The sequence below is a fragment of the Protopterus annectens genome, chromosome 10.part0 (genome assembly GCF_019279795.1).
Source record: "Protopterus annectens isolate FY-2018-M chromosome 10.part0, PAN1.0, whole genome shotgun sequence".
Lineage (NCBI taxonomy): Eukaryota > Metazoa > Chordata > Ceratodontiformes > Protopteridae > Protopterus > Protopterus annectens.
This window is the reverse complement of record NC_056744.1, coordinates 1,422,860,389-1,422,887,556: the sequence shown is the minus strand read 5'-3', so window position 1 is coordinate 1,422,887,556 and position 27,168 is coordinate 1,422,860,389. Positions and strand designations below refer to the sequence as shown.

The 27,168-nt window shown below is 40.4% G+C and overlaps 1 protein-coding gene across 3 annotated transcripts in view; it reads right to left on the bottom strand.

The window, feature by feature from the left end:
- VAV3 (vav guanine nucleotide exchange factor 3) overlaps window positions 1-27,168 on the bottom strand; it is a 2,320,370-nt gene that overhangs the window by 101,646 nt on the left and 2,191,556 nt on the right. For 2 of the 3 annotated variants that reach the window (XM_044086042.1, XM_044086043.1), the window contains exons 24-25: window positions 24,941-25,028; window positions 4,066-4,195 (exon numbers count right to left, since the gene is read on the bottom strand). In XM_044086042.1, coding sequence (XP_043941977.1) covers window positions 4,066-4,195; window positions 24,941-25,028 — 218 coding nt within the window. The remainder of the gene's footprint in view (window positions 1-4,065; window positions 4,196-24,940; window positions 25,029-27,168) is intronic. The other variant, XM_044086044.1, reaches the window with a different exon arrangement.

Genomic DNA, 27,168 nt, shown 5'->3' with positions numbered 1-27,168 from the left:
CATTTCTGAGGGGTGTACAGGGCTTGACACTTTTAGAATAATGACAATACTGTAATGCCACAGTGGTACGGTGGAAGCGTTGTTACCTCACAGCAAGAGGTTCTCCCGTTCGATTCACGGCTTGGCTTGAGAGTGCCTTCTGTGTGGAGTCTTCATGTCCTCCCCGCGGTTGGGTAGCATTCGAAAGACATGCTTGCGTAAATGGGCGTACCTTCGTTGAAGGTTGGGCGTCGAGCTGGCACCTTGGCATTTCGTAAAAAATCTACTGCCAATCATTAGCAGACCGGAGTTCCGCTGTGGCGACCCCTTACCGGGAAAAAGCCGAAAGACAAACAACAACAACTGATGATGTGATACTAAACTGTGGTGACTACAGTTAGTAACCAAGGTTACCTGCTGAGTGTTGTGAGATACGAATTACATAACACTGCCCGACCTAGTGGTGAATCTATCACTTTTGCCTTAATGGTTACCCCTAGTAGTTACATTCATACAGTCCAGTCAAGCAGTGGGGCTGCTTTGTACTGAAAAGGAAAAGATTTCAGTCAGTAATGATCTAATGGCATTTTTGCTTTAAGAATATTAAAGATGCTCCTAATAAATCTGTCATAATTTAATATCACATCTTCAAAAGGCTGTTTTGGTATCATGGAACTATGTTTGCTTAAGTACTGCATGCTGGTGGCAGGAAATGGGTCCATAAGCTTAAGCCCCTTAAACCATTTTAAAGCATCAGTATATCATTAAACATCCTTCTAAGTATTAGTGTAGTGCATTTGGTGTGGAACCATTTTGCAGATATTCTTGTGTTTTTTAACAAGCTCAAGGGGATGTTACTTCTGCATTTTACTGAACAGCAGTGTAGGAACAGAATCTACTGTACATAACAACTGATTTTGCACAGAGTAGTACTAACAACGAAGTACCATGGTGTGTTACTTCAAAACTGAGTAATGTTTGCACTGGTAGGTGATCTCATTAAAATGCTCAAAAAAGAATCAATATCACTGAAACATCACAGTTTGCTTTAAAAAGGCTAGAAGAGAAAATAAAATTACTTAGAGGTCAGAAAATCCACATTCAGGGAATGTGTTAAAAGGCTGAGAGGCAGAAATAACACAATAGCACAGTTTATTGATCACATATGTGAAAACAAATGAAATAAAATTAAATTAGTTAGTCATATGGTCGAACAGGGATATAACAGAATTGTTTGCCCATGACATACTGTAATGCATTATGAAAGTTTGACCTTCTCACTGTATATATTCAAAAATAGTTTAGTGCAAGTATATGCGTTTTTATCTAAATGTAAGGTTCCGCAACCATTTTATAAAGTTTGTTTATTCTTCTTCACAATTTTATAAATACAAATGTACTAACTCTATGGCATAGGGGATAAATGTTAGAACAAGAAAACTACAATGTTAAGTTTAAGTATGTATGTATTCCAAATATGCATATAATCCTATAATTCTGTACTGGTATCTATATGTGACTGTATAAAACTGCTATTGTTTAACTCTTATGTAACTATCCACATGTAGAGCTTTTCTCCCCGGGCCTCCACTGAAAATGGACCTGTGTCCAGTCGGACTATCCCGGTTAACAAATGTAAAATAAATAAAATAAATAAATAAAAATAAATAAATAAAGGGCTGGGGCTTACACAGCACTCTGTCCCCTATGTCATATGGGATAAGCCCCAGGTGACCTAGGAATGATTTGCCACTTTAGTGCTACAGGCACCAGTTGAGAAAAGAAAGGAGTGAAAAGACAAGATCGACACCCCAGTTCTAAGTGGGGGGCACTGATAAAGTCACAGTCCAAGGTGACAACTGGGAAAAGCCTAGTGCCCCAATCCAGATCAAAGAGACTCAGGGGTATATGTCTGACTGAATCGTACAAGCACTACAGCCACTGATGTTATACAGGAGCACACATCTGCAGCACATAAGCATTGCCAGATACTTTACTGTGTTTGTAACATAGCACATACCAGAGAGTACAAGTGCTCAGAATATTAAGAATCTGCTAGACTCTTACAGGGTAACAAGTGCTTTCTCTAACGTCTTCATCATACCCCTGACCAGGAGTGAAGAAGAACAAATGGGCCAGCTTGGGACATAGCCTGATGGTCAAAGGAAGGACAGGGAACAAAAAAGGATCATTTGAAAATGTTCTAAATGCCATGTTTTTTTATTTAATAACCTTGGTCTGTACTCTTTTCAGTGTCACTATGCATTTGTACATAAATGAATTATAATTCATGCTCATTTACAGTTTTACTACATTAGTCATATGTTCTTTATGGCTTTTCCATAATGGACAAAGGTAAATCGATACGTGTTTATCCTGGCAGTTTGAAATTCCTTGTAGAATTTTTAGCTTCTGTTTAAATAAATGGACGTATCCAATGTAACATCTGTTTTTCACACTACTGCTACATTCATGGTTTTCAAATATCTGACTTCTATGCTTTAGTGTTGATACATGCAACGTAAATATTGCATTATGAAAATGATAGAATTAACAGAACAATTATGAGGTAAGCTGACATGAGCATTGTAAACATCTGTTTGCAATATCTTTTCACAACTGTGCTAAAATAATTTCTGTTAAACACAATAACAGGATTGCTTTCTTTAAGCAGGTACAAACTACTTTACGATGAATAAATTATTCAACACGTGTTAAGTAGGGCGCTGACTGTGCTTGCTTAAAAACCTAGCAATATGTGGGAACCATGAAAAAAAGGCTAAAAACACACTAATGTGAGAGGGAAGGTGTATTAGTGAATGTTATTCATTGCCTGACATTCGGGCTCAGGCTTGCAAGTGAAGCTTCAAATTTAGCACTTTGAACAGAGAATGGGAAGATGCTTACAGCAAAGAGTTGCATCATTCTCAGATAACACTAATTATATAATGTCCTGTGGGACTATCACTTTTCGAGACTGCCATTTCTCCCCACTCACTACATAATTTAATCAGGTTTCTGAATTTGGACTGCCTACAATTATTATTATCCCAGTCTTCACCCACATATCACACATTTTACTTCTATGCAAATTCTAAGAGAAAAAAACACACACATTTCTACTCATGTTTTGAATTTCTGCATGACAGAGTAAGTGTTACAGTTCTCATGCAAAACAAGCAAAGTTATTAACATTCTGATCACCTTTCTTTTACTACGGAGTAATATGGCTTAGTAATGAATGTTGAAATCACAACTTATTTTTGACTGGATTTTGATCTTAGGAATCATTAGGATCACAGAATAGTTATGTTTATAGTATCATAAAACAAATAAAGAGGGTAAGTAACATGTCCTATGTAGACAGCCTAAGAACCCTATCTCTGTATTCTTTTTTTTACAGGCTGCTGAAGAGACATCTATACCTGGCATGCAAGGCATTGTCAGACCCCACTCTAATGGACCTCCTGCATATCTACAAAACAAACAGCACCATAATTATCCATTCTACAAACTTAAACCTTGGCTGTAATATAAATAGGACCTGCTGGACAGACATGTATGTATCCCAGAGACTACCCCTTCTGTGGAACAGGCTCCCCATCCATGTAAAGCAGAGTTCCTCCCCAACCCACTTCAAGTGTAACTTGAACAACTGGATGGGGAACAGGACATTCATCCCTGGTTTGGTACCTATGTTTCTAATAATCACAGGCATCCTGCAAATGGTTCATCTCCCCAGCCCTTACCTGCAAATGTTTCATTCCCAAGCCCCTACTTACTTTTATCAAGGATAATAGAAATTGTCAGAGATGTGTGATGTATTACTTGGCTTAAAAAGGCCCTAGTGGTCATTAGCCTACTACACACCTATGAACTAAAGTTTGCTGAAGGTACAAATTATTCTTGCATGCATAGGTTTATAAAAAAATCATACTTGGTTCTTTTTCACACTGTGTCTTCTAACAGTAATAAACACATTTTTCTTTTTCTATGAATGAAAGGTGTTCATCTGCACAGAGACAATATGTTATGCATTCTATAACTGTTTGGAACAATAACTTAGGACAGAAGAATAGTACTTACAACCTCCACTCATTCTGTTGCTTTTTGTTAGAGCCGCATTTTCTGCTTCTTTGAATGGATATTGCAGTGTTGTATCTAAACTCCTGAACCCCTCTTTTAGAGAGTGAAGCTTGTAGTAATTTACAAGGTCCTATCAGAGATGAAATGATAATGCAGATTTTATGAAAAGCTGAGACTTTGATAAGACAGTTTGTAAGATCAGAGATAATTAAGCTATCAGACTTTATATAGAATGAACACAGATAAAATACCTTTCTCAAATTTCTTAGTGTCTAAACTGTGGCAGCCATTTTGGTTATTTCTGCTATGCAATAGGAGCATGTTTATGTTATAGCCAGTAATGGGAACATTTTAAACTAACACCTTGGCGCAGGATTAGTTAGTCATCTGCCAGTGGAGTATCTAAAAACTTTACATCTGTAGCAAGAAAACAATTTTACAAATGCCTCCAAAAAAACAAGTAAACTTCATCAGAGTAGCACACCCACAGTGCTGAAATCAACAGTGCTGGTTCCATGCAATTCATTTTATATTAAAACTTAGATAATTATACTTTTTCTGCATGGTATCACCATGTGTGCAAATGTGTGTGTGTGTGTGTGTGTGTGTGTGTGTGTGTGTGTGTGTGTGTGTGTGTGTGTGTGTGTGTGTGTGTGTGCATGTGTGCGTGTCTGTGTGCGTGCATGCATGCATGTAGTACTTATAGAATGACAAAGAGCACATTCTCTGACATTTTAGTGGTTTGAAACATAAAATTAGCTACTTAACAGACTTTCAGGTAATCCATAAAGGACAATATGTTTACACTGTGGATTCTCCTGGTAAGGAACCTTTGTGGATGTTCCAGCTGTTGTGTATGTCTGGTCAGTTACATGATGTGTCTGATAAGGGCCAAATAAAGTGTCACTATGACTTCCTTGAACCTGATTGTCATGCCCTTACTTTCAAGATTCAAAAGATTAAAAGATTCCGAGAAACCTTATTTTCATTTAGGACCACACAAGTGCAGCCTAAATAAAATTACAAATGTCAGCTCACGAGAGAAATGCAGTGCAAATAACATAGATACAGCTATAGCAGAGAATAACATAAGAAATAAAATAACGTGTATGACATGCAAGAGGTAGTTCGCATACATAAACACACTCAATACCCCTTATCCAGTGATAAATCATAAATAAATACTTACCACCAAACCCCTGCACTCTTAAAATAGAGAATAAATACAGACTAGTGAATAGTGTCTCTTTAGTTATGGTATTGCACTTGTTAACCTTAGACGTGACTCACTATAGCCATCATATTACATAAAAGCAATGCTGGCTGTAATTGCTCTGAGCAGCAGGATTAAATAAAAAAGAGGCTTTAATGTATCAGGTATTATGGTTGGTGTCTGAGTTAATAAGTCTCATAGCTGTAGGATACAAACTTACAGAATCTGGTAGTCCTACAGTGGAAGCTGCAGTACCTCCTTCCAGACGCAAGTTGTGAGAATCACTTGTGGATGTCGAATGGATGGGTCGAATCAGCTAGTATTTTGTTTGTTCTCTTTCTTATTCTTGTAGAGAAAAGCTCCTGAATGTAAGGGAGGTTTGTGCCCAAGATGTTCTCAGCCACTCTCAACACCCTCTGTAGTTTCTTCTTCTCAGCAGCTGTGCAGTTGCTGAACCATGCTATGAAGTTGCTAGTGAGGAAGCTCTCGACAGCTCCCCTGTAAAAAAGAGGTAAGAGCAGACAGTGGGAGCCTGGCCTTTTTGAACTTTCTCAGGAGATGAAGCCTCTGTTGTGCCTTTTTGACTATATAGTTGGTATTAACAGTCCAGGAGAGGTGCCAAGGAACTTGATTGTTTTGACTTTCTCTACTGAACTCTTCCCTTTCTCCTGGAGTCCAAAATCATTTCTTTAGTCTTATTAACATTCAGGTCCAGACTGTTCCTGTCACACCAGGCAATCAAAGTGTTCACCTTATCCCTGTAGATATGTTCATCCCCACCACTAATGAGACCCATGACTGTGGTATCATCACTGAATTTTATAAGATAGTTTGAGTTATGTTTTGCAGTAGAGTCATGAGTGAGAATGGTGAAGAGCAAGGGGCTGAGCACACAATATTGGGGAAAACCAGTATTCAGGACTATGCATTGAGAGGTGTTGTTTCCAGTGCATGTCCTTTGGGGTCTACCAATCAGAAAGTCAAGAGTCCAGTTACATAGGTGTTTGTCAATCCCATGTTTCACAAGCTTATCCACCAGTTGCATCAGTATCACAGTGCTGAACACAGAAATGAAGTCAATGTACAACAGCCTTATGTAGTTGTTTCTCCCTTCTAGGTGTTTTAGTGTAAGGTGTAGTGTGACTGACATTGTATCCACAGTCGATTTATTTGCCTGGTATGCAATCTGAAGCAGATCAAAGGACTTAGGCAGACCCACAGACAGATGTTTCTTCAAGATCCCCTCAAAGCACTTCATGATGTTTGAGGTTAAGGCGACCAGTCTGAAGTCATTGAGGCAAGTAGAGTTGGATTTCTTTGGAAGTCTCAGCTCCTTGGAGTTTAAGGTGAGCACTATCTCCTCTTTGTCAGTGTTTGTTTTAGAAGGTATGGTGGTGCTCTCCTCAAATCTGCTAAAGAAGGAATTCAGTTCATTCAGAGGTGTTTGGATCTTATAGTCCATGAGCTGCTGTATCCCCTGGCATAGGCTTCTCGTGTCCTTCATGTCTTGGAAGTGGATCTGAATTTTCCTCCCATGCTCCCAATTTGCCACTTTGATGCCCTTTTTCAGATATGAGCTGACTGCCTTTAACCTTTCTTTGTCATTTTCCTTGAAGACTCGTAGACATTCCTGGTAAGCCAGGGCTTCTGATTAGCTCTTAAACTGATGGATTTCATGGTGGTTACATCCTTCACATATTTATTTATGTAGGCAAGAACTGATTCAGTATAGGTGTCTATGTCTAACTGGAGGTTGTGTGTAGCCACTTCTTTGAAGACCTCCCAGCAGGTAGTATTGAAATAGTCCTGAAGGCAATCCATGGAACCCTCCTGCCTGACTCTGATCTGTTTAGTCATCGTTTTTTTCTCTGATCAAAGCCATCTTATAGGTAAGCACGAGCAGGATGGCAGTGTGATCAGAGCTGCCTATGTTGGGGTGCTTCAAAGCTTTAAAGGCTCCTTTAATATTACTGTAAGCTTTGCCTAAGGTATTCTCCCCTCTGGTGGGGAAATCCACATCCTGATAAAAATATGGTAGCATCTCCTTAAGCTCAGCTATGTTGAAATCACCCGCTATCACATGTGCAAATTCTGTGTTTCTGTTTTGTAGCTCGCAGATATTATGGAACTTATTTTGAGTTTCAGTGGTGCTAACACTGGGGGGGGGGTGTACACTGCTATGACATATATCCCATTGATTTCCCTTGGTACATAGAAAGGTCTGCATTTTAGTGTCAATATTTCTACATCTTCAGAGCAGTATGATTGAACCAGCTTACAGTCTTTGCACCATCTGTTATTAACACAGATGCATACACCACCACCTTTAGCTTTATCACTCTGTGCTTTACATCTATCTATAGAGAGTTAGCCTATCTAGGTTCACAGCATTGTCATTAATGTTGCTATGCAGCCAGGTTTAGAGAAAATGAACAAACACATGTCCCTCACCTTATTTTTGTGAGCTCCATTCTTAGATAGTCCATTTTATTATCCAGTGAGCAGACATTTGCAAGTAATACTGAAGGTAATGCAGGCCTGTGGGGGTTTATCTTCAGTTTAGCAGCAGCTCTGCCTCTGCAGCCTCCCTTTCTAGTTCTTTCACATCTTTTTCTTTTGTAGCTGCTTGGGGCATTCCAGAACCATCCCTGTGAAGTTTCAGTGCTCTGATGGCATTCCTGTTTAAAACGCAGAGATCCAGGACTTCTGCAAGTGAAGTAGGCCTCGAGTACTCCACACACAACAGAGATTCAAGCCAGCAGCTCATTCTAGTAATCTGTTTAATTTCCAGTAATTTCCTTCTGGTATAAGCAGTTGTATCCACATAAAAATGTCTGGAAAGTGATTTTTTTCATTTTTTTTCTGCAAAACAAGCAAAAATAAGCATTTCTTCCAGACAAGCTAACAAAGCTGCAGCCTCCCTAGGCGCAGCCATTTTTTTTGTTTTCTTATAAGTTGGGCAACTTAGAATGATTTTTTTTATCTTGGCTCCTGGCTACATATGTTCCCAAATATCTGACTACCACGTTATCTCTTAGGGGTGTCTTATCAATGGGGTAATTAGCCTGGGTGGCAGTATTCCCAAAACGCACTATAATGCATTTCTTGGCATTAGGTTTTACTCCATGACTTTGGCACCAGTCATTTGTCTATGTCAGACCTCTTGTAAGATGATTGTGTCACATGGAATATCTATGATAGCTTCCAATTTGCAGTGATCTGCAATCTTGGTCAGCCAAAGACCTTAGCCTTTACCTCTAGAAAACAAAAATGGGAAGAAACTGAGGGTAATGCTGCTCAATGCCAGAAGTCTAAATCTCAAAATGCCGAGGCCCTTCTCAGTATGGAGAACATCGATGTCTGTGCTGTAACTGAAACCTGGTTCAAGGCTCCTGAGAGCACCCCGGCACTATTAGGTTTTACCTCATATCATGCGTTACGGCCCCAAAACCCGGACCACACCACAAAAGGAGGGGGTGTATCCATATTCATAAAGGATACCCACACCTCCAGGTTGGTGGCAATGCACAAAGCTTCGGAAACCATCCAGGTGCAACTAACCATAGGCAAAACTGCTCTACAAATTGTAGCATGCTACAGGCCACCCTCTCAAACTCAGGAACCCCACACAGCCTTCCTGAAGACACTGGAGGGTATAAATGTATCTCCAAACACCATCATATTGGGTGACTTCAACTACCGAATATAGACTGGGAACATTACTCAAGCCCTAACTTTCTAGCCCAACGGTTCCTGGAGTTCATAAATTCAAATGCCATGGAACAGCTAGTCACTGTTCCCACAGTGGAGAAAATATACTAGATCTCACTGTCACAAACATGGGGACAAAATGCTCCACACGGAAGTATATCCCTCATTGGTGAGATCTGATCATAAACTAATCTCACTGGAAATCCACATCCCCCCACCCCAAACAAAAAGACCATAGTGAAGAACTTCTCTAAAGCAAACTTCACACTACTCAAGACTGGTGTGGTATCCTTCAAGGCCCCTGAGCCAGTGGAAACCACAACCCAAGCTGGAAGCCCTTACAAATGCCTTCTATGAACACCTCCAGGACTGCATGGATCAGGCAATCCCAAATAAAACCAAGATTCTTTCCACAAAGGGCAAGCGTCCAGTCTGGTGGACCCCAGCCATTAACAAACTTTACAATAAGAGGAGAAAGCTATTACATGATAGAACAAAATCCATAAAAGGGAAGTCACCCCTGATCATTATTAGTAAAAAATACGAGCACTCATAAAATCAACTAAGGCCAATTTTGAGAGAAAAATTGCCATGGATTCAAAGGACAATCATAAGGCCTTTTTCAGCTATGTTAGGAACCTGGGTGGAAACTCCCAGATATGCTCAGAATTAGTCCAAAATGATACAAAAATCACTGAACCCACAGACATTGCCAACATACTGGCAGACAGGTTCAGTGCAAACTTCACCCCTCTCCCCTCTAAAGGAGAGATAACTATCCCAGCTGAGTGTAGCCTCGGACATCTCAAGTGAAAGCTGCTCTCTCTAAAGCTAAAAACACAGCATCAATGGGACCGGATGGTGTCCCCGGCTGTGTGCTACATGAGCTAAATGAGGAATTAAACCCGCACATAAGGCAGCTGTTTAATCTCAGCCTTACCACAGGATCAACTGTGGTCCCACTCCACAAAGGCGGGACCCTGGTAATTACCACCCCATAAGCTTAACAAGTCTAGTCTGCAAAGCTATGGAGAGGATCATAATGGAGCTCATAAACAAAGATATAGGGGACTTGCAGACATTGGACCCGACCCAGTTTTGCTTTGTCAAGGGAAGATCATGCCTTTTGAACTTGGTCGACTTCTTGAAACAGTCACCAAGGCCATTGATGAGGGAAAGGCAGTCCATACAGCCTACCTTGACCTTGCAACACAATACCCAAATGTAAACCCATATGTCACAAGATGGGTTGCAAACTAGGACAGAACCCACAGGGTTAGAGTTGCTGGCGCTATGTCAGACTCCAAGCGGTCACAAGTGGTGTCCCATATTGTTTGGCATCTACTTCTCAGAAGTACAGGCCAACATGGGAGGACTTTGGCTGACAAAGTTTGCAGATGACTGCAAACTGGGCGCCATAGTGGAAAGTGCATCGGACACGGATATCCTTCAGAAGGGACTCACGGAAACAGATAGCTGGTGCCAGAGCCATGGCCTGAAGTTAAACGCCAAAAAATGTATAGTCATACCCTTCAGGAAAAACAAGGTAACCCCAAGCTACCATATAGGTGGCAATCCACTAAGCACAGAAGAGGTTATCAGGGACCTGGAGACCCAGGTTGACAGTGGCCTTTCTTTTGACACTCACGTTGCTAAAGTGATTAGAAAGACCTTCTACATTGCCCACCTGATCATGAAGGGATTCACATCCAGATCTAGTGAGGTCATTGTTCCCCTGTACTCTTCACTTATCAGACCAATGATCAAGTACAATGCCCGGGATGTATCTCACCCGACATCTCCAGCAATTGGAGAGACCCCAAAAGTTCCTCACCAAAAGGATAAAGGGACTCCAAAATCTGTCATATGCTGCCAGATTGAAGAAACTCCAGCTCTATTCAGTCGCATACCGTCTGCTCAGAGGTGACATGTGCCTGACATACATGGACATGCTCCACCTCAAAAAATCCAAATCCACCAAAACCACTAGAGCAAGCGACTTAAACCTTAGCACGGATATAAACAGGACGTGCTGGAGGGATAGATTTATCACTCAGAGACTCCCTATGCTGTGGAATAAAATCCCGGTCCATGTGAGGCAGAGCACCTCGCTGACTCTGTTCAAGAGAAATCTAGACCTGTGGATGGGAGATCGTAGGTTTACCCCGGGAATCATCTCTGTGTCACTGCTGGACAGAGGCACAACAAACTAATGGGCACAGTATTTTTTCATATAAGGGGTGGCGTAAGCCACAAAAATTTGGGCTAGGCTTATAAATGCCTTAGGGCAGATAGCCTAGTATAAACCTATGAACCTATGAACCTATGAACCTAAGTAGATGCCAAATAGGAGTGGTCTTAGCATGAGCCCTGAGATACCTTGCTAGTGACCAGTCTGTTAGTGGTGGTGGTATCAACAATTCTGACTTCCTGAGTTCTGTCTGTGAGCCAGATGGCAGCGAGCTATGTAGGGGTTATGCCCACTTCAGTGAGTTTATCAACTTTAAATGATTAGGGTATTGTATCAAATGCCTTAGCCAGGTCCAGGAAAGAGGTATGCACCATATGCCCCTCATCCATTGCCGTCGTGACATTTTCAAAGAAGTCGTCAAGAATTAGTAGGCATGACCTTCCCTTGACAAAGCCAAACTGGGTTGGGTCCAGCACCTAAAGGTTGTCCATGTCTTTGTCGATCATTTAGGTTCATAGGTTCATAGGTAGGTACTAGGCTATCGGCCCTAGGGCCCATACAAGCCTAGCCAAAAAATGTACCCTGGCTTTCACTACCCAAGAAATTTATTTTCCTGTGCCCCTGTTGAGCAGAGCCACAGAAGTGATCCCCGGGGTGAATTTCCCATTTCCCATCCAATCATCAAGATTTTTCTTGAAGAGTGCTAATGAGGAGCTCTGTTTGACATAGATAGGTAGTCTTTCCAGAGTATGGGAAGTCTCTGGGACAAGAATCTATCCTTCCAGCATGTTCTGTTTATTGTGGTGACAAAGTTTAGGTCCCTAGAGCATGTAGCTCGGAGGGATTGGGATTTCTTTAAGTGGAGCATGTCCAACAGCTCTGGGTTTGACATAGCTTTATATATTAGGCAGAGATCGCCCCTGAGTAGGCGATATGCGATGGAGTAAAGCTGTAGTTTTTTGAGATGGTCTGCATAGGGCATCTGTTTGAGGCCAGTAATCCTCTTTGTGAGGTATTTCTGTGGTCTTTCCAGTTGTTGTAGATGTCTTGTGAGGTACATACCAAAAGGGGCGTTGTACTCTTTGTACTCTATAATGGGTCTAATGAGTGATGAGTAGAGGGGAACAATGACCTCTTTTTTTATGGATGAGAATCCTTTTGCGATGAGATGAGCCACGTAGAAGGATTTCCTGACCACTGTGGCAATGTGATTATCAAAGGAGAGACTACTGTCCACCTGTGTCCCAAGGTCTCATCACATTTTCGGCATTAAGTAGACTACCAGCTATGTGGTAGTTCATGGGTACAGAGTTTTTACCAAAGGGGATGACAATACACTTTTTGGCATTGAGCTTCATGCCATGGCTTTGACACCAGTTATCTGTCTCACTGAGGCCCTTTTGTAGTTTGTCCACATCGTTAGGAGTTTCAGTTATGGCTCCATGTTTGCAGTCATCTGCAAACTTTGTTAGCCAAAGACCTTCTGTGTTGGCCTGCACTTCAGATAAGTAGATACCAAACAGGAGAGGACCCAGGACTGAACCCTGTGGTACTCCACTTGTCACTGGTCTGATGTCGGATTTGGAATCCGCTACTTTCACAGTGTGGGTTCTGTCCATGAGCCATTTGGCAACCCATCTTGTGACATAGGGATTTATACCTAGTTTAGTGAGCTTATCTATAATTCCAGAGTGGGGGATGGTGTCGAAAGCCTTGGCAAGATCTAGATAAGCTGTGTGAACCATTTTACCCTCATCTATGGCTTTGGTGACTACTTCAAAGAAGTCTATCAGGTTTAGGAGACATGATCTGCCTTTTACAAATCCAAACTGGGTAGGGTCCAGAGTTTGGAGATTACCACTGTCTTTGTTTATGAGTTCCATGATGATACGTTCCATGGCCTTGCAGACCAGGCTCGTCAGGCTAATGGGGCGGTAGTTCACGGGGTCTGTCATGGCTCCCCCTTTGTGGAGTGGGATAACCGTCACGGTGCGCCATTCAGTGGGTACAAAGCCTGAGGTGAGACAATGATTGAACATGGTACTTAGGTAGGGTGCCAGTTCATTCTGTAGTTCATGTAGAACGCAGCCTGGGATATTGTCAGGTCCCATGGATGCTGTGTTCTTGACTTTGGAGAGTGTGTTTTTTACCTGTGCAGCCGTGATTATAGGAACTTTGCATTCTTCCGGTATAGAGATGGGCCCTCTAGGGGCTGAGAGGGAGGTAAAGTTAGCACTGAACCTATCTGCTAGGATGTTAGCAATATCAGTTGGTTCAGTATATTTAGTGCCATTGTGCTGTAACTCAGAGCAGATCTGGGTGTTCCCATTTAGATTCTTGACATAGCTATAGAATGCTTTGTGGTTGTCTTTAGAGTCAGTGGCAATTTTGTTTTCGTAACTAGCTTTGGAGGATTTTATGAGGGATCTCAGCTTTTTATTTTATTTTTTATTTTTATTTTACATTTGTTAACCGGGCTAGTCTGGCTGGATACATGTCCATTTTCAGCAGAGGCCCGAGGAGAAAAGCTCCATTAACACTAATAACTAACAGTGATAAAAACTATCAAAAATTTAGACAAACTAAAAAATTTAAACACTCAGACATAAAAGCAAACAGCAAAAAAACCAAATGTGAAAAATAAGTAAGGAGATTAGGAACAGTTATTATGTAGTTTAGAAGAATTCAGAGGTAGTAGGAAAAGAGATAACAGTGGGGAAGGTAGTATTCCAATGAATTATTTGCTAGGGAGACTGTCAGGAAAGAAGAGGACTGAGAAAATAGTTGTAAGAGGACTGAGAAAATAGTTGTAACATATGGAGAGTCAGTAACAAATTCACTAGTTACAAGTTAGACTAGTACAAGTTAATCCAGGGTACTAGTATTAGGAAAGAGAATAGCATTGAATTGAACTGAAAGTATGAAGTATGGAAAAAATGACAAGATGTGGTGTTACAGCATAAAGAAGGAAGAAGTAGGAAGAGAAAAAGAAGGAAGAGTCAATAAGCAGGTAGGTGAAAAGAGGGATAAGTCAGGAGTAAAGGATAATAATTAAGAGTGAGGAGGAGGGGACTGAAAAAGAGGTGCATTGTATGATGAGCTCAGTCAGGATTAGCACATGGGCATAGCCAGTGAGTTTGAAGATGGTGTTTTATTTGTTTTTTGAAAAGGTTGGATGAGCTTAGGGTGGTCAGTTCTACGGGAAGTTTATTCCAATATGATCCAACAGTATTTGCAAATAAGGAGTCGCCTGCTTTATTGTGGGATTTAAGAGTAGATACTAGAAGCTTGTTGGCTGGTGAGGTAAGGTTTTTATATGGGGTGATTAGGTTATTAAGTATGGGTGTATTGGAGGGGTGGTGCAGAATGTTAAAAGTGATGACTAATTGACGCAGGCGTATTAGGTTCTGAAGTTCTAGCCAGTGAAGTTTTTTTAGATTGAGACAATGATGAGTATGGAAAGGGGATCCTGTGGCAAACCTGGCAATACTATGGTAGGCTGTGTTAAGTTTAAAAAGGTTGGCTTTAGAAATGTTGATAAAGGATGGAGAGGCATACAGTAATGTGGAGATAAGGTGAGTTTGGGCAAGAGACACTCGGGTGGTAGCACTAAGAAAGGGCTTTAGTCTGTAGAGGGCACCTATTTTCTTGTTTACGGTCTTGATGGTTATATCAATATGGTTATCAAAGCTTAGCTGATTGTCAATAGTAACGCCTAGTAGTTTGGTGGAATAGTTAGGTATAATTATAGTGCCATTACAGGACACCAGGGAGAATGAGATTGGGGTGGATTTGAGGGTTGGGGTGAAGAGTAATAATTTAGTTTTTTTGGGATTGAGGAGGAGACAGATCTGTTGGAACCATTTTTCTGCTGTAGTAAAGACCTTTTGGGTGGAGGAGTGGAGTTCTTCTGGAGATGGAGCAGAGCAGATGAGAGTAGAATCATCAGGATACTGTATGCAAGTGGATGTTGGGAGAGAAGTGGGAAGGTTATTTATGAATATTGAGAACAGGAGGGGACCTAAGATGGATCCTTGTGGCACTCCGATAGTAACTGGGACTTGAGAGGATAGATGGTTGTCCCAGAGGACTGCTTGTTTTCTATTTGTCAAGTAAGATTCAAACCACTGTAGTGTTAGTGAATCAAGTGAGAGGGATTTTAAAGTATCTAGGAGAAGTTGATGGTTGACCATATCGAAGGCTTTAGAGAGGTCCAGGAATAGTGCAGAGGAGAAAAGGTTTTTATTGCGATTTTTATTGATCACGTCAGTGAAGGAGAGGAGGCAGTGGTAGTACTGTGGTGGGGCCTAAAACCATGCTGAGAGTCTGCTAGTAAGTTATTTTGCAAGAGATGATGTAAGAGTTGATGGTGTATGCAGCGTTCCATGATTTTAGATAGTGGAGAAAGAAGGGCTATAGGCCTGAAATTGAAAGTTCGTTGGAGTTTCCTCCTTTATGGAGGAATGATATGGAGATTTTCCAACAGGATGGGATAGTGGATTCGGTTATGGTTCTGTTAATTAAGATGGAAACTGGGTAAGCTAGTTCAGTTGCTGCTAGTTGAAGATATTCAGCTGGTAGATTGTCAGCAGAAGGGTACAAGGTTTAAGTTTTGAGAGTAACTTCTGTATATAGGTTGTGGAGACTGTATTAAGTGTAAGAGTAGGGGTGCTGTTTTGAGGAGAGGAGGTTGTTTGAAGGGAGGGTCATAGTGTTAGCTAGAGTAGTGACTGTTTGGGAGAAGAAGTTGTTGAAAGTATCAGCTATCACATTAGGTTGGGTCTGAGCTAGGCTAGTTGGTGTAGGTGTTTTGGTGTTTCCTGGGTGGAGCAATTTATTGATTCCTGACCAGAAATGTTTAGGGTTTTGGTTTTGTTGATACTGCAGGTAATAGTTCTTTTTATCTAGATAGGTGAGTTTTTTTGTTATGTTTCTGAGGTGTTTGAAATTTTGGTGGTCAGTTGGGTTTTTGGTGGATCTCCATTTATTCCATGATTTATTTCTAGCTAGCATTGTTTGTTTGTTTTTTTTGGAAAGCCATGGGGCTGCTTTGGAGCCTAGTCTAATCAATCGAGATGGGGCATGATTCTGGAGAATTTGTAGGAAGGTATTGTTAAAATTGTTAACTGCTTCTTCAAGTGGGAGGTGTTTTAGAGTTGACCAGTTATATTGTTTGATTTCATTATGAAAGGATGATAGGTTAAAATTAGTTTTGTTGTGTACAGTACGATATGTAGCCTGCTTGGGATTATTGTATTTTTGTTTAGTGATATAGGTAAGGAGATGGTCGCTGATATTGTCAGGGAGTATTCCAGTTTTATAAGAGAGGATTGTTGTTGATCAGTATCCAATCCAGGATGGCTTGTTTCTGGGTTGATTTGTGTATTCTAGTAGGGAGTTTATGGTTTGTTGAAAGGTAAAGAGATTGAGGTGAATGGAAGGTTTGGGAGAGATGCAGGAATTCCAATCTATATTAAAGTCTCCTAAGATTATGGTTTCCTGAGGAAAGTTGCAGGAGACCCAGCTAAGGATATTTTCTAGTGTATTGACGTTATTGCCTGGCGGGATGTAGGAGCATATTATATAGATGGCTTTGGTTTTGTTAATTTCGAGTTTGGAACAGAGTATTTCTGCATTGGCTGGGGAAGGGGGCAGGGAGTCAATTAAGGCTAGCTGCAGTTGGGATTTGTATAGTAAGGCTACTCCTCCGCCCTTTTTGTTAAGACGATCTTGCCTTAAGGTGCTATAGCCTGGGGGAGTGATTTCATTATCTTTGGTACCTGGTTTTAGCCAAGTTTCTGTGAGACATAGAATATCAAAGGCATAGAAGTCAATTAAAGCATGGAGTTGTGTGATTTTATTGTTGATGCTGCGAATATTTAAGTGAGCTATTGAGAGGGAGTCAGTAGAGAAAGGTGAATCAAAACTATTAGCAGTTTGGTTAGTAGGAGTATGGTTGAGATGATTGTTAGGGCCAGGGTTGGGGTGGATGTCCCCATGTATTAGTAAGAGTGTTTGTGGGACTTGACATACCTTTGTATTTTTGCAGGGTATTAGGTGAAACCGTCTTGTGGTTAGGAATCTGTTACGGTGTAATTTGTGGTAGAGAGGGGGAAGGTAGGGACAGGACGATAGGATATTACTATGTGTTTGTTTGGTTAAAGGAAGTGTAGAGGTTGTGTGTTTGGCTATATGAGGAGATTGGCTAAGTATTAGATATTCGTAGGAAGTAAGAGGTTGACCAGGGAGTTCCTCCAGTCATGGGATTTTACTCTTTTATGCAACAGTTTCTTTCTTCTGTTGTAGAGTTTGTTTATGGCAGAGGACCAGCAGATTGGCTTCCTTTTTTTGGAGGATAACATCTTGGTTCTATTAGGGATAGCATGATCCATGCACTCGTGTAAGTGCTTATAAAGTGCATTTGTGTAGGATTCAGCAGTCATACCTCTATTGTCCATCTGCATGGGTGTCATGAAGTTTGCCACTTCTGACTTAAAAAGTATGAAGTTGACTTTGGAGAAGTTTTTTACGATGGTTTCCCTAATTGGGGCTGGGGTGGGATGTGGATGTCTAGGCTGATTAGCTTGCGGTCGGATCTGACCAACGAGGAATTGACCTCTGGTGTGGAATACCAGTTTCCCATGTTGGTAATGACCAGGTTTAGGATATTGCTGCCCCTGGTGGGGGTGTGAATAAGTTGATCCAAGGCATTAGAATTTATGAATTCTAGAAAACGTTGAGCAAAAGAGTTGGTACATGAGTAGTTTTCTTAGTTAATTGTGGGGTAGTTGAAATTGCCCATTATTAGGGTGTTGGGTTGTACCCTAATACTTTCCAGTGTATCAAGAAATGAGGAGTGTGAATCCTGGGGCATGGTGGGGGGTCTGTAGCAAGCTACAATTTGGATTGCGGTCTTGCCCAGAGTTAGTTGCACTTGGATAATCTCGGATGCATTATGCTGTGCAACTAGCCTGGAGGTGTGGATATCCTTAATGAATATGGACATGCCTCCGCCTTTAGTGCTTCTTTCTGGGTTAGGTGGCTGAAATGTGTGGTATGAATTGAAGCCTGGTAATGCAGGAGTGCTCTCTGGAGCTTTGAACCAGGTCTCTGTCACTGCACAGATGTCAATGTTCTCCATTTTAAGGACTGCCTCGAGTGAGTGCATTTTGAGGTTTAGACTTCTAGCATTGAGTAGCATTACCCTCAGATTTTGCTTGCTTGTACCTGTTACGGTGGTGAATTTGTCATTTGAACCTTGCCTAAAAAAGGCACTATAGGTGTGGCAAGAGCCTTAGCCAGTATCCGGAATCCTACGGGCGACAGGTGCAGGCCATCTCTGGCAAAGCATCGTGGATTGTCGATCATGAAGTCCCAGGCAGACAAATACTGGATCCCCTTAGAATGACACCAGAAGCTTAGCCAATTGTTGAAGTCAATCATTTGCCCTTGTACTGTTGTATCATTCTGGGTGATGGCAGGATGCTACTCAGGGTTAGGGTCATACTTGCCTGGGATACAAGATCGGAGTGCTCCTCCATGTCTCTTTTCATGTAGTCCAGGGAGGTACGTCTCAGGTCATTCACACCAACATGGACAATGACATGGACAATTTCCTTGATGATTTGGTCCGTGGCTTTGCGTATTACAGTAGTCAGACTAATAGGTCTGTAGTTTCCAGGGCTGGTTCATGGTCTACCCTTGTGAAGTGGGATAACTGTTGCAGTCCTCTATTCTCCTGTTGCAATGCTTGTTTTGAGGTTGTAGTTGAAAACTGACTCAAGTGGTCTTGATAGATCATGTTTCAAAATATTTAGGAGGCAGCCCAAGATATTGTTGAGGGCCCACAGAAGTTGTATTTTCACCTTACTGCCTGTTAATTGGGGGGGGGGGGATTATGCCAGTATTTATTTCATGAGAGGTGGCAGGGGGGAGTGAGGGGTAAACTTTGAGCTGAATTTGTCAGCCAGCAAACATACTATGTCTTTGTCCTCAATGAAGATGACACCACTGGTCACCAGTTTGGCATACTGATGTGTGCTGCCTTTGAGGTTTCAAACACAGCTGCAGAAGGCCTTGTGGTTGTCTTTAGCCTGTTAGGCTATTTCGTCCTCATAATTGGCTTTGTTGGACTTAACTAGTCCTCTTAATTTCCTGTATAGTTTAATAAGAGAGCTCCTACAATTATGGGTGTTGATCTTTTTGATTTTAGAGAATAACTTTGTTCCTTTTATTATACATCCTGCTAAGGTTAGGATTCCGCCAATATGGTTTGGTCTTAGAGTTTGTTTTAGGCTTACTTCTAGTAGGCACAGCAGCCTCTATACAACCATTTACATGGTTGGACAGATCTCTGTGACCAATTCCACCTAGGTTGCTGTGAACTGAGGGCTGGGAGGTGCACTGAATTTTGGCAAACTATTATGTAATAGGATATAGCTTGCTTTAGAATAGTTCCTGTTACAGGGTTTGCTGGGGATACTGAGTTGTTTTTTATTTTGGAGACAGCTTTGTGGTCTGACCTCACCAGTAAGGTTGTGCAAGGGGTGCAGCACTCTTCCCATATTGGTGAGTTCCAGGTCCAGTATGTTTGAACCTCTGGTGGGTATGTACACCATCTGGGGATGGGTATTTGTGCTACTAAAGTACAGGAAACGGTGTGCCTGTAAGTATGAGGTAATGTTTGTTTCCCAGTCTATACAGGGGTAAAGTCTCTCATGAAGACAGAATAGGGTATTTGGTTTAATGCTGAGTGTCTCCAGTAGGTCTAAGAATGAGTTATGGAACTTTTGGGACATACAGGGTGACCTATAGTTTGCTAAGCTATAGTACAGGACTTTGTCTATGGTGATTTGCACATGGATAAATTCCAGGGAATTGTCCTGTTTTGCCAACACAGAGTTATGCTTGTTGCTAATATAGATTAAGACTCCTCCACCTTTTGTACTGTCTGTGCAGCTGATGGCCTAAATGTGTGGAAAGCACTGAAGCCTTGCACTCCTGGAGTACTTTCCGCAGATTTAAACTGTCTCAGTAATAGCACAGAAGTCTAGATTTTCCAGATTGAGGAGAACTTGTAGGGTGTGGAGTTTGTTTAGGCTCCTAGCATTGATCAGTAAGACCTTTAGATTTCTTTGAGTTTTATTTGCTATGTTGGTAGGTTTGTCAGTTTGGCATTGTCTAAAAAAGGCTCTAAGGGGGGTTAATAGCGTTTTAGCCAATATTCGGGAGCCTACGGAAGACAAGTATAAACCATCCACTCAAAGCAATGTGGTCTGTTAACCATGTTATTCTATGCTGACAACTACTGAATCACCCCCCCCCACCAGAAATTAAGGCAATTGCTTAAGTCAGTCATCTTTTGTTCATAATGTGGCATCATTATTGATGAAGGTAGACTGCTGCTCAGTGCATGACACACAGCTGCCTGAGGCACATATTCAGAGAAATCAACAATGTCTCTCTTCATTTAGTCCAGTGAAGTATGCCTCAGGTTATTACCGCTAACATGGACTATGACAGAATCATACTAATACCTGTGGTGTAGTGACTTGAGTGCAAGAGTAACCTGGCAGATCCTGGCTCCAGATAAACAGCTAACAGCTATTTTCTCCTTGTTCAGTCTGGTGAGGCACCAATGTGTTGTACAATGGAGTCAACTGTGACAAGAGTCCTGGGTAATGTGTTGGCTTGCCTTATTGGCTTTGCTCTTGGGGCTCCACAGGGTATAGGCATACGTGTGGTTTTACGGTGTTGCTTTTGGTGAGTGCTTTAGAGATTGCTAAGGATAGGCATTGTCGTTTACAGGCTTCGGAGATCTTTGAGGTTTGGGAAGACTGCTTTTTATTGCCTCAGTGTAAGTTGGTCTATCTGTGTGTGTCTCTGTGTTTGTGATGGACACTATGTGGTGGATGTAGTATGTGTGTTATTGGCAACCTTGCTTGTATACAAGACTTTTGCCTCCTGTGAAACTTTGTATGTGCACCTCTTGCAAGCTGTGCTTGTTTTTTAAGCATTAAATGGTTATCTGTGAACATGAGATAATTGCTGCATTGTCTCAGTGTGTGTATCTACTAAGCTGGCTATGGAGAGATTTGGAAATTGAATATCCAAGTTGCTCAAACCTGTATTTGGGTGGCCAACAATACTAAAATCTATACACTGTTACACTAAAAAAAGTGTCTTTTGGCATTTCCCGGTTAGGGGTTGCCATAGCAGAACTCCGGTCCACTAATGATTGGCAGTGGATTTTTATGGTGCTGAATTGCCAGTCCAACGCTCAACCTTCAAAGAAGGCATACCCATTCATGCACGCACCTACTTGCATATCTTTAGATGTCACTCGACCATGGGGAGGACATGCAGACTCCACAGAGAAGGCACTCCAGCCGAGAATCGAACAGGAGAACCTCTTGCTGTGAGGCAAAAATGCTAACCGCTGCATCACCGGTGCTACATACACTGTTACAGTAATTTTTCTAAAAAAAAAAAAAAAAAAAAAAAAAAAGGTCACTAAAGCAATGGATGAAGGTAAAACAATACAAACTGCATAACATGGCCTGGCTAAAGCTTTTAGCACAATTCCCACTCAGGCAGAGTAGAAATACTATATAAATTGGTTATAACTCCCTACATCACCAGATGGATTTTGTTGCAGAATATCTAAACAGGAGTAGCTACCTCCACAAAAGGATCAGTCACCAGTGGAATCCTCCAAGGTTCAGTGCTAGGAGATTTCCTATTTGGCATCTAGTTCTCTGAAATAAAAGCCAATACCAAAAAGGGCTCTGGTTAACTAAGTTTGCACATGACAGAAAGCTAGAAGCAGTCATTTACTCCCCAAATGACTTAGCCTTCTTGCAGGAAAGTTTATCCCAAACAAATAACTGGTGCCAAAATTATGGATTGAAACTAAATGCCAAAAAATGCATGATCGTATCTTATGGGAATTTCTCTACCAAAGAAATTTACACATTGGCAATATGCCCTAAGAGATGACCCAGCTGTTCGGCATTTCAGAACTTATGTGGACAGTGCCATAGTTTAAGACTAGCATGAGTCCATTGTTGTAGGAAAGTGCTTCTATATTGTGCAAATTTTAAACAAAGGGATTGTGCCTAGAGATATTAATGTCCCCCTTTACTCAACCCTCATTAGGCCATGCATCTGCCCAGACACACAACAACTGGAACACCCATAAAGATACCTTACTAAAAAGAAACAGTATGTCATACATTGACTGACCTAAAGCACTGCGACTATATGCTGTATTCTACTGACTGATAATAGTTGACTATTGTCTGGCATACAAGGTATCCTCTGACCCAGTACTGATGGAACTACCACACATCAGCTTATACACTTTTTCCCATCTTTTCCTTCTCCACTCATCTTACTCCCATGCTCTATCTGTCATCCTGCACCCAGATTTTAAATCAAAATATACAACTAGCAGTGCGCATGTTAATCCTGACATGATAGCTAGCATTCTATAATTCTGTATACAGTGTTACTTTTTCATTTCTTGCTGAATTACTATAATTGAAATAATACTAATATTTCTTCACTTTAACTTGTACAAGACTGGTGGTTATGGAATATATGAGCCTGCACCCAAGATAGGCATTTTGAAAAACTTGCAACTAGATCTACAAATAATGTAATTTTTCATACATTTACAGTGGTATTCTGGTACCACTTTTTCAGTGCTGTAATACATTGAACTTATCCTACTTCTTGTACTTTCTTTCTATCTTATTTTGCTTGTTTGTCTGTACAACAAATAATAATTACCAAGGAAGGTACTGAGGAACATGACTAACATAGCAGCAACTGACAGAGCTATATATGCAACAAAAACGAGGATAACAAGGTTTGTCTGTGAAGAAACTGAGGTGAAGATCTCTGGTCTTTTCAGAAGCAGTGGAACTAATCCTAATGATATTGATATATTTATTCACTCATTTATGAAATATAATGCGACTAATTATACTGATTGACTGAGTCATCCATTCATTCACTCACTTTATCCACTTCAGAGTCACCCAAGACCCAGTTTAGAGAGCTGCTGTAAACCCCAAGCTCTTCAGTACAAACACAGAAGAAGCACACCTACATTTTATTTGGAGGACTGACAATTCATCTATAGCATACCTTGTAGGTGTGGGAGAAACCAGAGCACCTGGTCAAAAACACCATGAATACAGTGAAAATATAAGTACTCTACACAGAATGCACCCCAGCTGAGGATCAAACTGAAAACTCAAATGCTGTGAGGCAGCAATGTTAACCACAATGCAAGTGTGCCATGGTGCACCCAGCAGTGGTTTAGTAATCAACTATGTGGCTTTAGCTTTAAGACATCAAAGAATACTATATTTTTCACAAAACAGGCATAGCAAGCTAAAGTTTTAGGTAGCAAGTCTATTTAAAGGGAAACAGTAGCGGGAAAGAAAAGGAAGTAGCAAACAATTACTGCAGGAAGAATACAGGTTGGTGACCTGATTAACGCAGGTGTTAGGAGAGCTGTCCAAACCTGTGTACAGTCTGAGAACACGAGGTAATTGGTAAGGTCAGTTTAGGAAAGACTGACACATCTGGTGCACTAATCTTTTCATTAGACCTAAATAAGTTTTAATGGATAACTGAATGCGGAGCTGACACAGCAAAGAGAAGCCTGCTCACCAATAGGTGAAACCAGTAAGCCCTTTACCGTGACATGTCAAGGATACATCACAGTTGATTTTTTTGCAATGCATAGGTGTATACATAATCCACTGAGAAAGTCTGATAGCTGATGGACTTTATGGTTGTATCAGTTATTTGATATAGAGAGGCATTATTAAATGAATGTAAATGGTACCTCTGCAAACATTCTAGATTAAGTTCTTAGAAGTATTTGAGGTAACTGTAACATATGATTGATAATAACTATCTGCTCTTTCATGAGTTCTTTCAAACAAAGCAGTATGTTTATTGTATCAGAAACCACAGGACTAAATAAAATAATCTCTTTCACCGGCAGATTAGATGCTCCTCTGATATTAATGAGCACAATTCTCACATGACCAGTTGTAGAATAGTTTGTCAGAGATATTCCATGATTCATAATGTGTCCTACTTCTCTGAAAAAAAGCAGTGCATTATCTGCTAAATGGGTCTACACACAGCTGAAAAAAAGAAGTAGTGTGCATATATAGCTTTTAAAGCAGGAAAGACTTGCAAGGCCTGTGTGGAGGCAGATTTAATGTCCAATAGTTTCCTGGCCTTCTCTGACCTTCTGATTGCAAACACTGCCAATGGAAACTCCCAAGCCATTTAGCCATTTTCATTGTTAGAAGTTAAACAGACTTTATTGACACTACAAAGTAATGTTACATTAGGCAGATATATTCTGGGAACTGGTAATTGGATTTAGAACAAGAACTCATCTGAGGTCTTGAGAGTGACCTGCTTACTTTTTCTTGTTTTATTTTTTTTGCAATTTCATATTATCAATTTCTGAGTTAACACTGCTACAAAATATTCTACCTGAAATCATATGCTGCAGGTTTACATTTACTATGAGCATATGTATATCATTTATACAATAAGATTCACTTTTAACTCTCACAGAAGCATATCATAAGAAATGTTAAAAAATATTATTTAGAAGGAATGCAAACTCAAATAAAGCTACATTGCACATCCTTTAAGAAGATGCATATTTAATAAATAAAAATTTACACATAATGCAGTCACCAAAATTTAATGACACTTACCATTACACTTTTAAATTTTCTGTTTTCTGTAATGTGGAAACAGCCATCCCTGGTTAGGATCTTGATATGTTTCACCTCATTATTGTACCTGTGGGCAGTGAATAACTTATGAATATAATTTGTCTGTAATCAGTTACAATCAATATTAACCTAGGGGTATGCCCTGATGAGATTACGTGAGTGAGTTTCTAAGGCAAAATGTATAATAATGCCAATAAATGCTTGACACTTCATTAACAAAATTCATTAGCATGAGAATTACAATAGCAAAAAGAAGCAGTCCTTTCTCCCTGTATCTTAAAAGTCCTTGATATGCTCATGAGAAGAGCTTAATTTCTAATTTATATGTGTCATGACTTTATCAGTAAAAGCAAGAAAATGTTAAAGATCGTAGAGTTAACTAATTAAAGCTTACATAGAACTATATCATTTGTCTTTTTTAAAGCATTCTAGAAACAATTTGCTATTAATAAACTTACCTATTAACAGTTTTTCTATACTGCATAAAATTTTTGAAAGGTAAATGAAATATTAGTTTAAGATAATTTATCACAAATGTTTAACAATATTTATATATTACCTTGACTAATGGATTTTTAATAGCATTACTGTATCTACAGAGCAAGACAGGTGTTTCATTTTTCTGTCATTTCTTACAGAGTATACTTAGATATGCTAAAACTAAAAAAATGCACCTTCCTCAATGCCTGAAGCCAGAACGCAGCTGTACACCTGCTCTGTGATCTTTCAAGTGACATTTAAGCTTAGGCTCCTTAATGTCATGATTAGGGTCATCTTTTGAGTCCAGTCTAAAATGTTAATGACAGAAACTAAAGGAATATATATGCATCATTCTACCTTATCTGAGCTATGAGTCAAGCAAGTGAACACATACTACTATCAAACCACTCTGACTAATAAAGGTAGCAAAATAAAAGTGATTTTCTAAACAAAAATACTACAGAAGTTAATTAAATGCTAAGCATCACCAGAATGGAAAGGTTTAATTGTCACTTAGTTTGTAAGGTTTCTAGTTTGCAGAAGGCTAGTTTATAAAATAGAAAGCTAAGACGTTAATCATAGCGCACACATTCGAAGCACATGTACGACCTTCTGGATACTGTTCTGACAAGGAGACTCAAGGAAGAGCAATAGTGCTTTTAGAAGGAGACTCTGCTACAGTGGGATGCACCAACTGCCTCCAAGCTACAGGTCACAAGAGTCAGACATGTCTTGCAACACTAAGACAACCATGTCAGATTAACGGCAGATGTACAATTCACAAACTGAACTGTCCAGTGCCTGCAAGGATGCAGTGTGATAGCTGGTGAAACAGCACAGTGAGCAAGCAGGTGCTCAGTATGACTTTCTCTTCACTGGTGCAATGAGCTGTGTATATAAAGTAGGAGATGTTGGGGCCACAGTACGATACCATTAAGCACTTCACTGCTGTGAAAAGTAGAGGATGTTCATGGGGAGGAAGGGCTTAGTGTACTTCCAGAGCACACAACACTGCAGACAATGTGAATGTGTTCAAAATACTGTAGGAAGTAGTAAGGGAAGGGGTGTGCACACCACTGCATGCTGTGTACCTTGTTTATCACACCACTCAAGGTATTTGTAAGGAGGAGAACCTTAATATAAAGTGGACACAATGTCACAAGTTAGTGTCATTAATAGTGCAGTGTGCACTTAATGAATAAAGAAAAATATATGGTTGTCTGAGGAGGCTTGGTAGCACTGTCTGGTCGAAAACACATGCTCAAAGTCACTCAAGTTTGCAAGTGGTGACAGAGAGATGTAGCCAGGAAACACAAGGTGAAGAATTCAATCTATCATTAACGTTAATTCTCTAGCATCAGACTGCTGCTGAGCTAGCAATTTTTTTAAGACAGTAGAAGGATTTTGGGGTGCCATGTATGTGATGATGATAAATACCAGAGCAGTACAATAAACAATAAATACAAACTGTATCTTTGCAAAATATTGATGCCTAGTAAAGTTTTATAATGAACAAAAATGACAATTATGTGAAGCATAAACCCAAAGACACACCACAGGCTAAGATAGCTAACGAAACTCTTAATAGTAGAAATAAGATAAACAGTAAGCGCTTTCGCGTTGCACAGAACACTTCTTCAGACTTAATAAAATTTAAAAGTAAACTGCCATATAAATAGCAATTAATGCATCTCATGATAAGTATAATAATTGTCTACAGTTAAAAC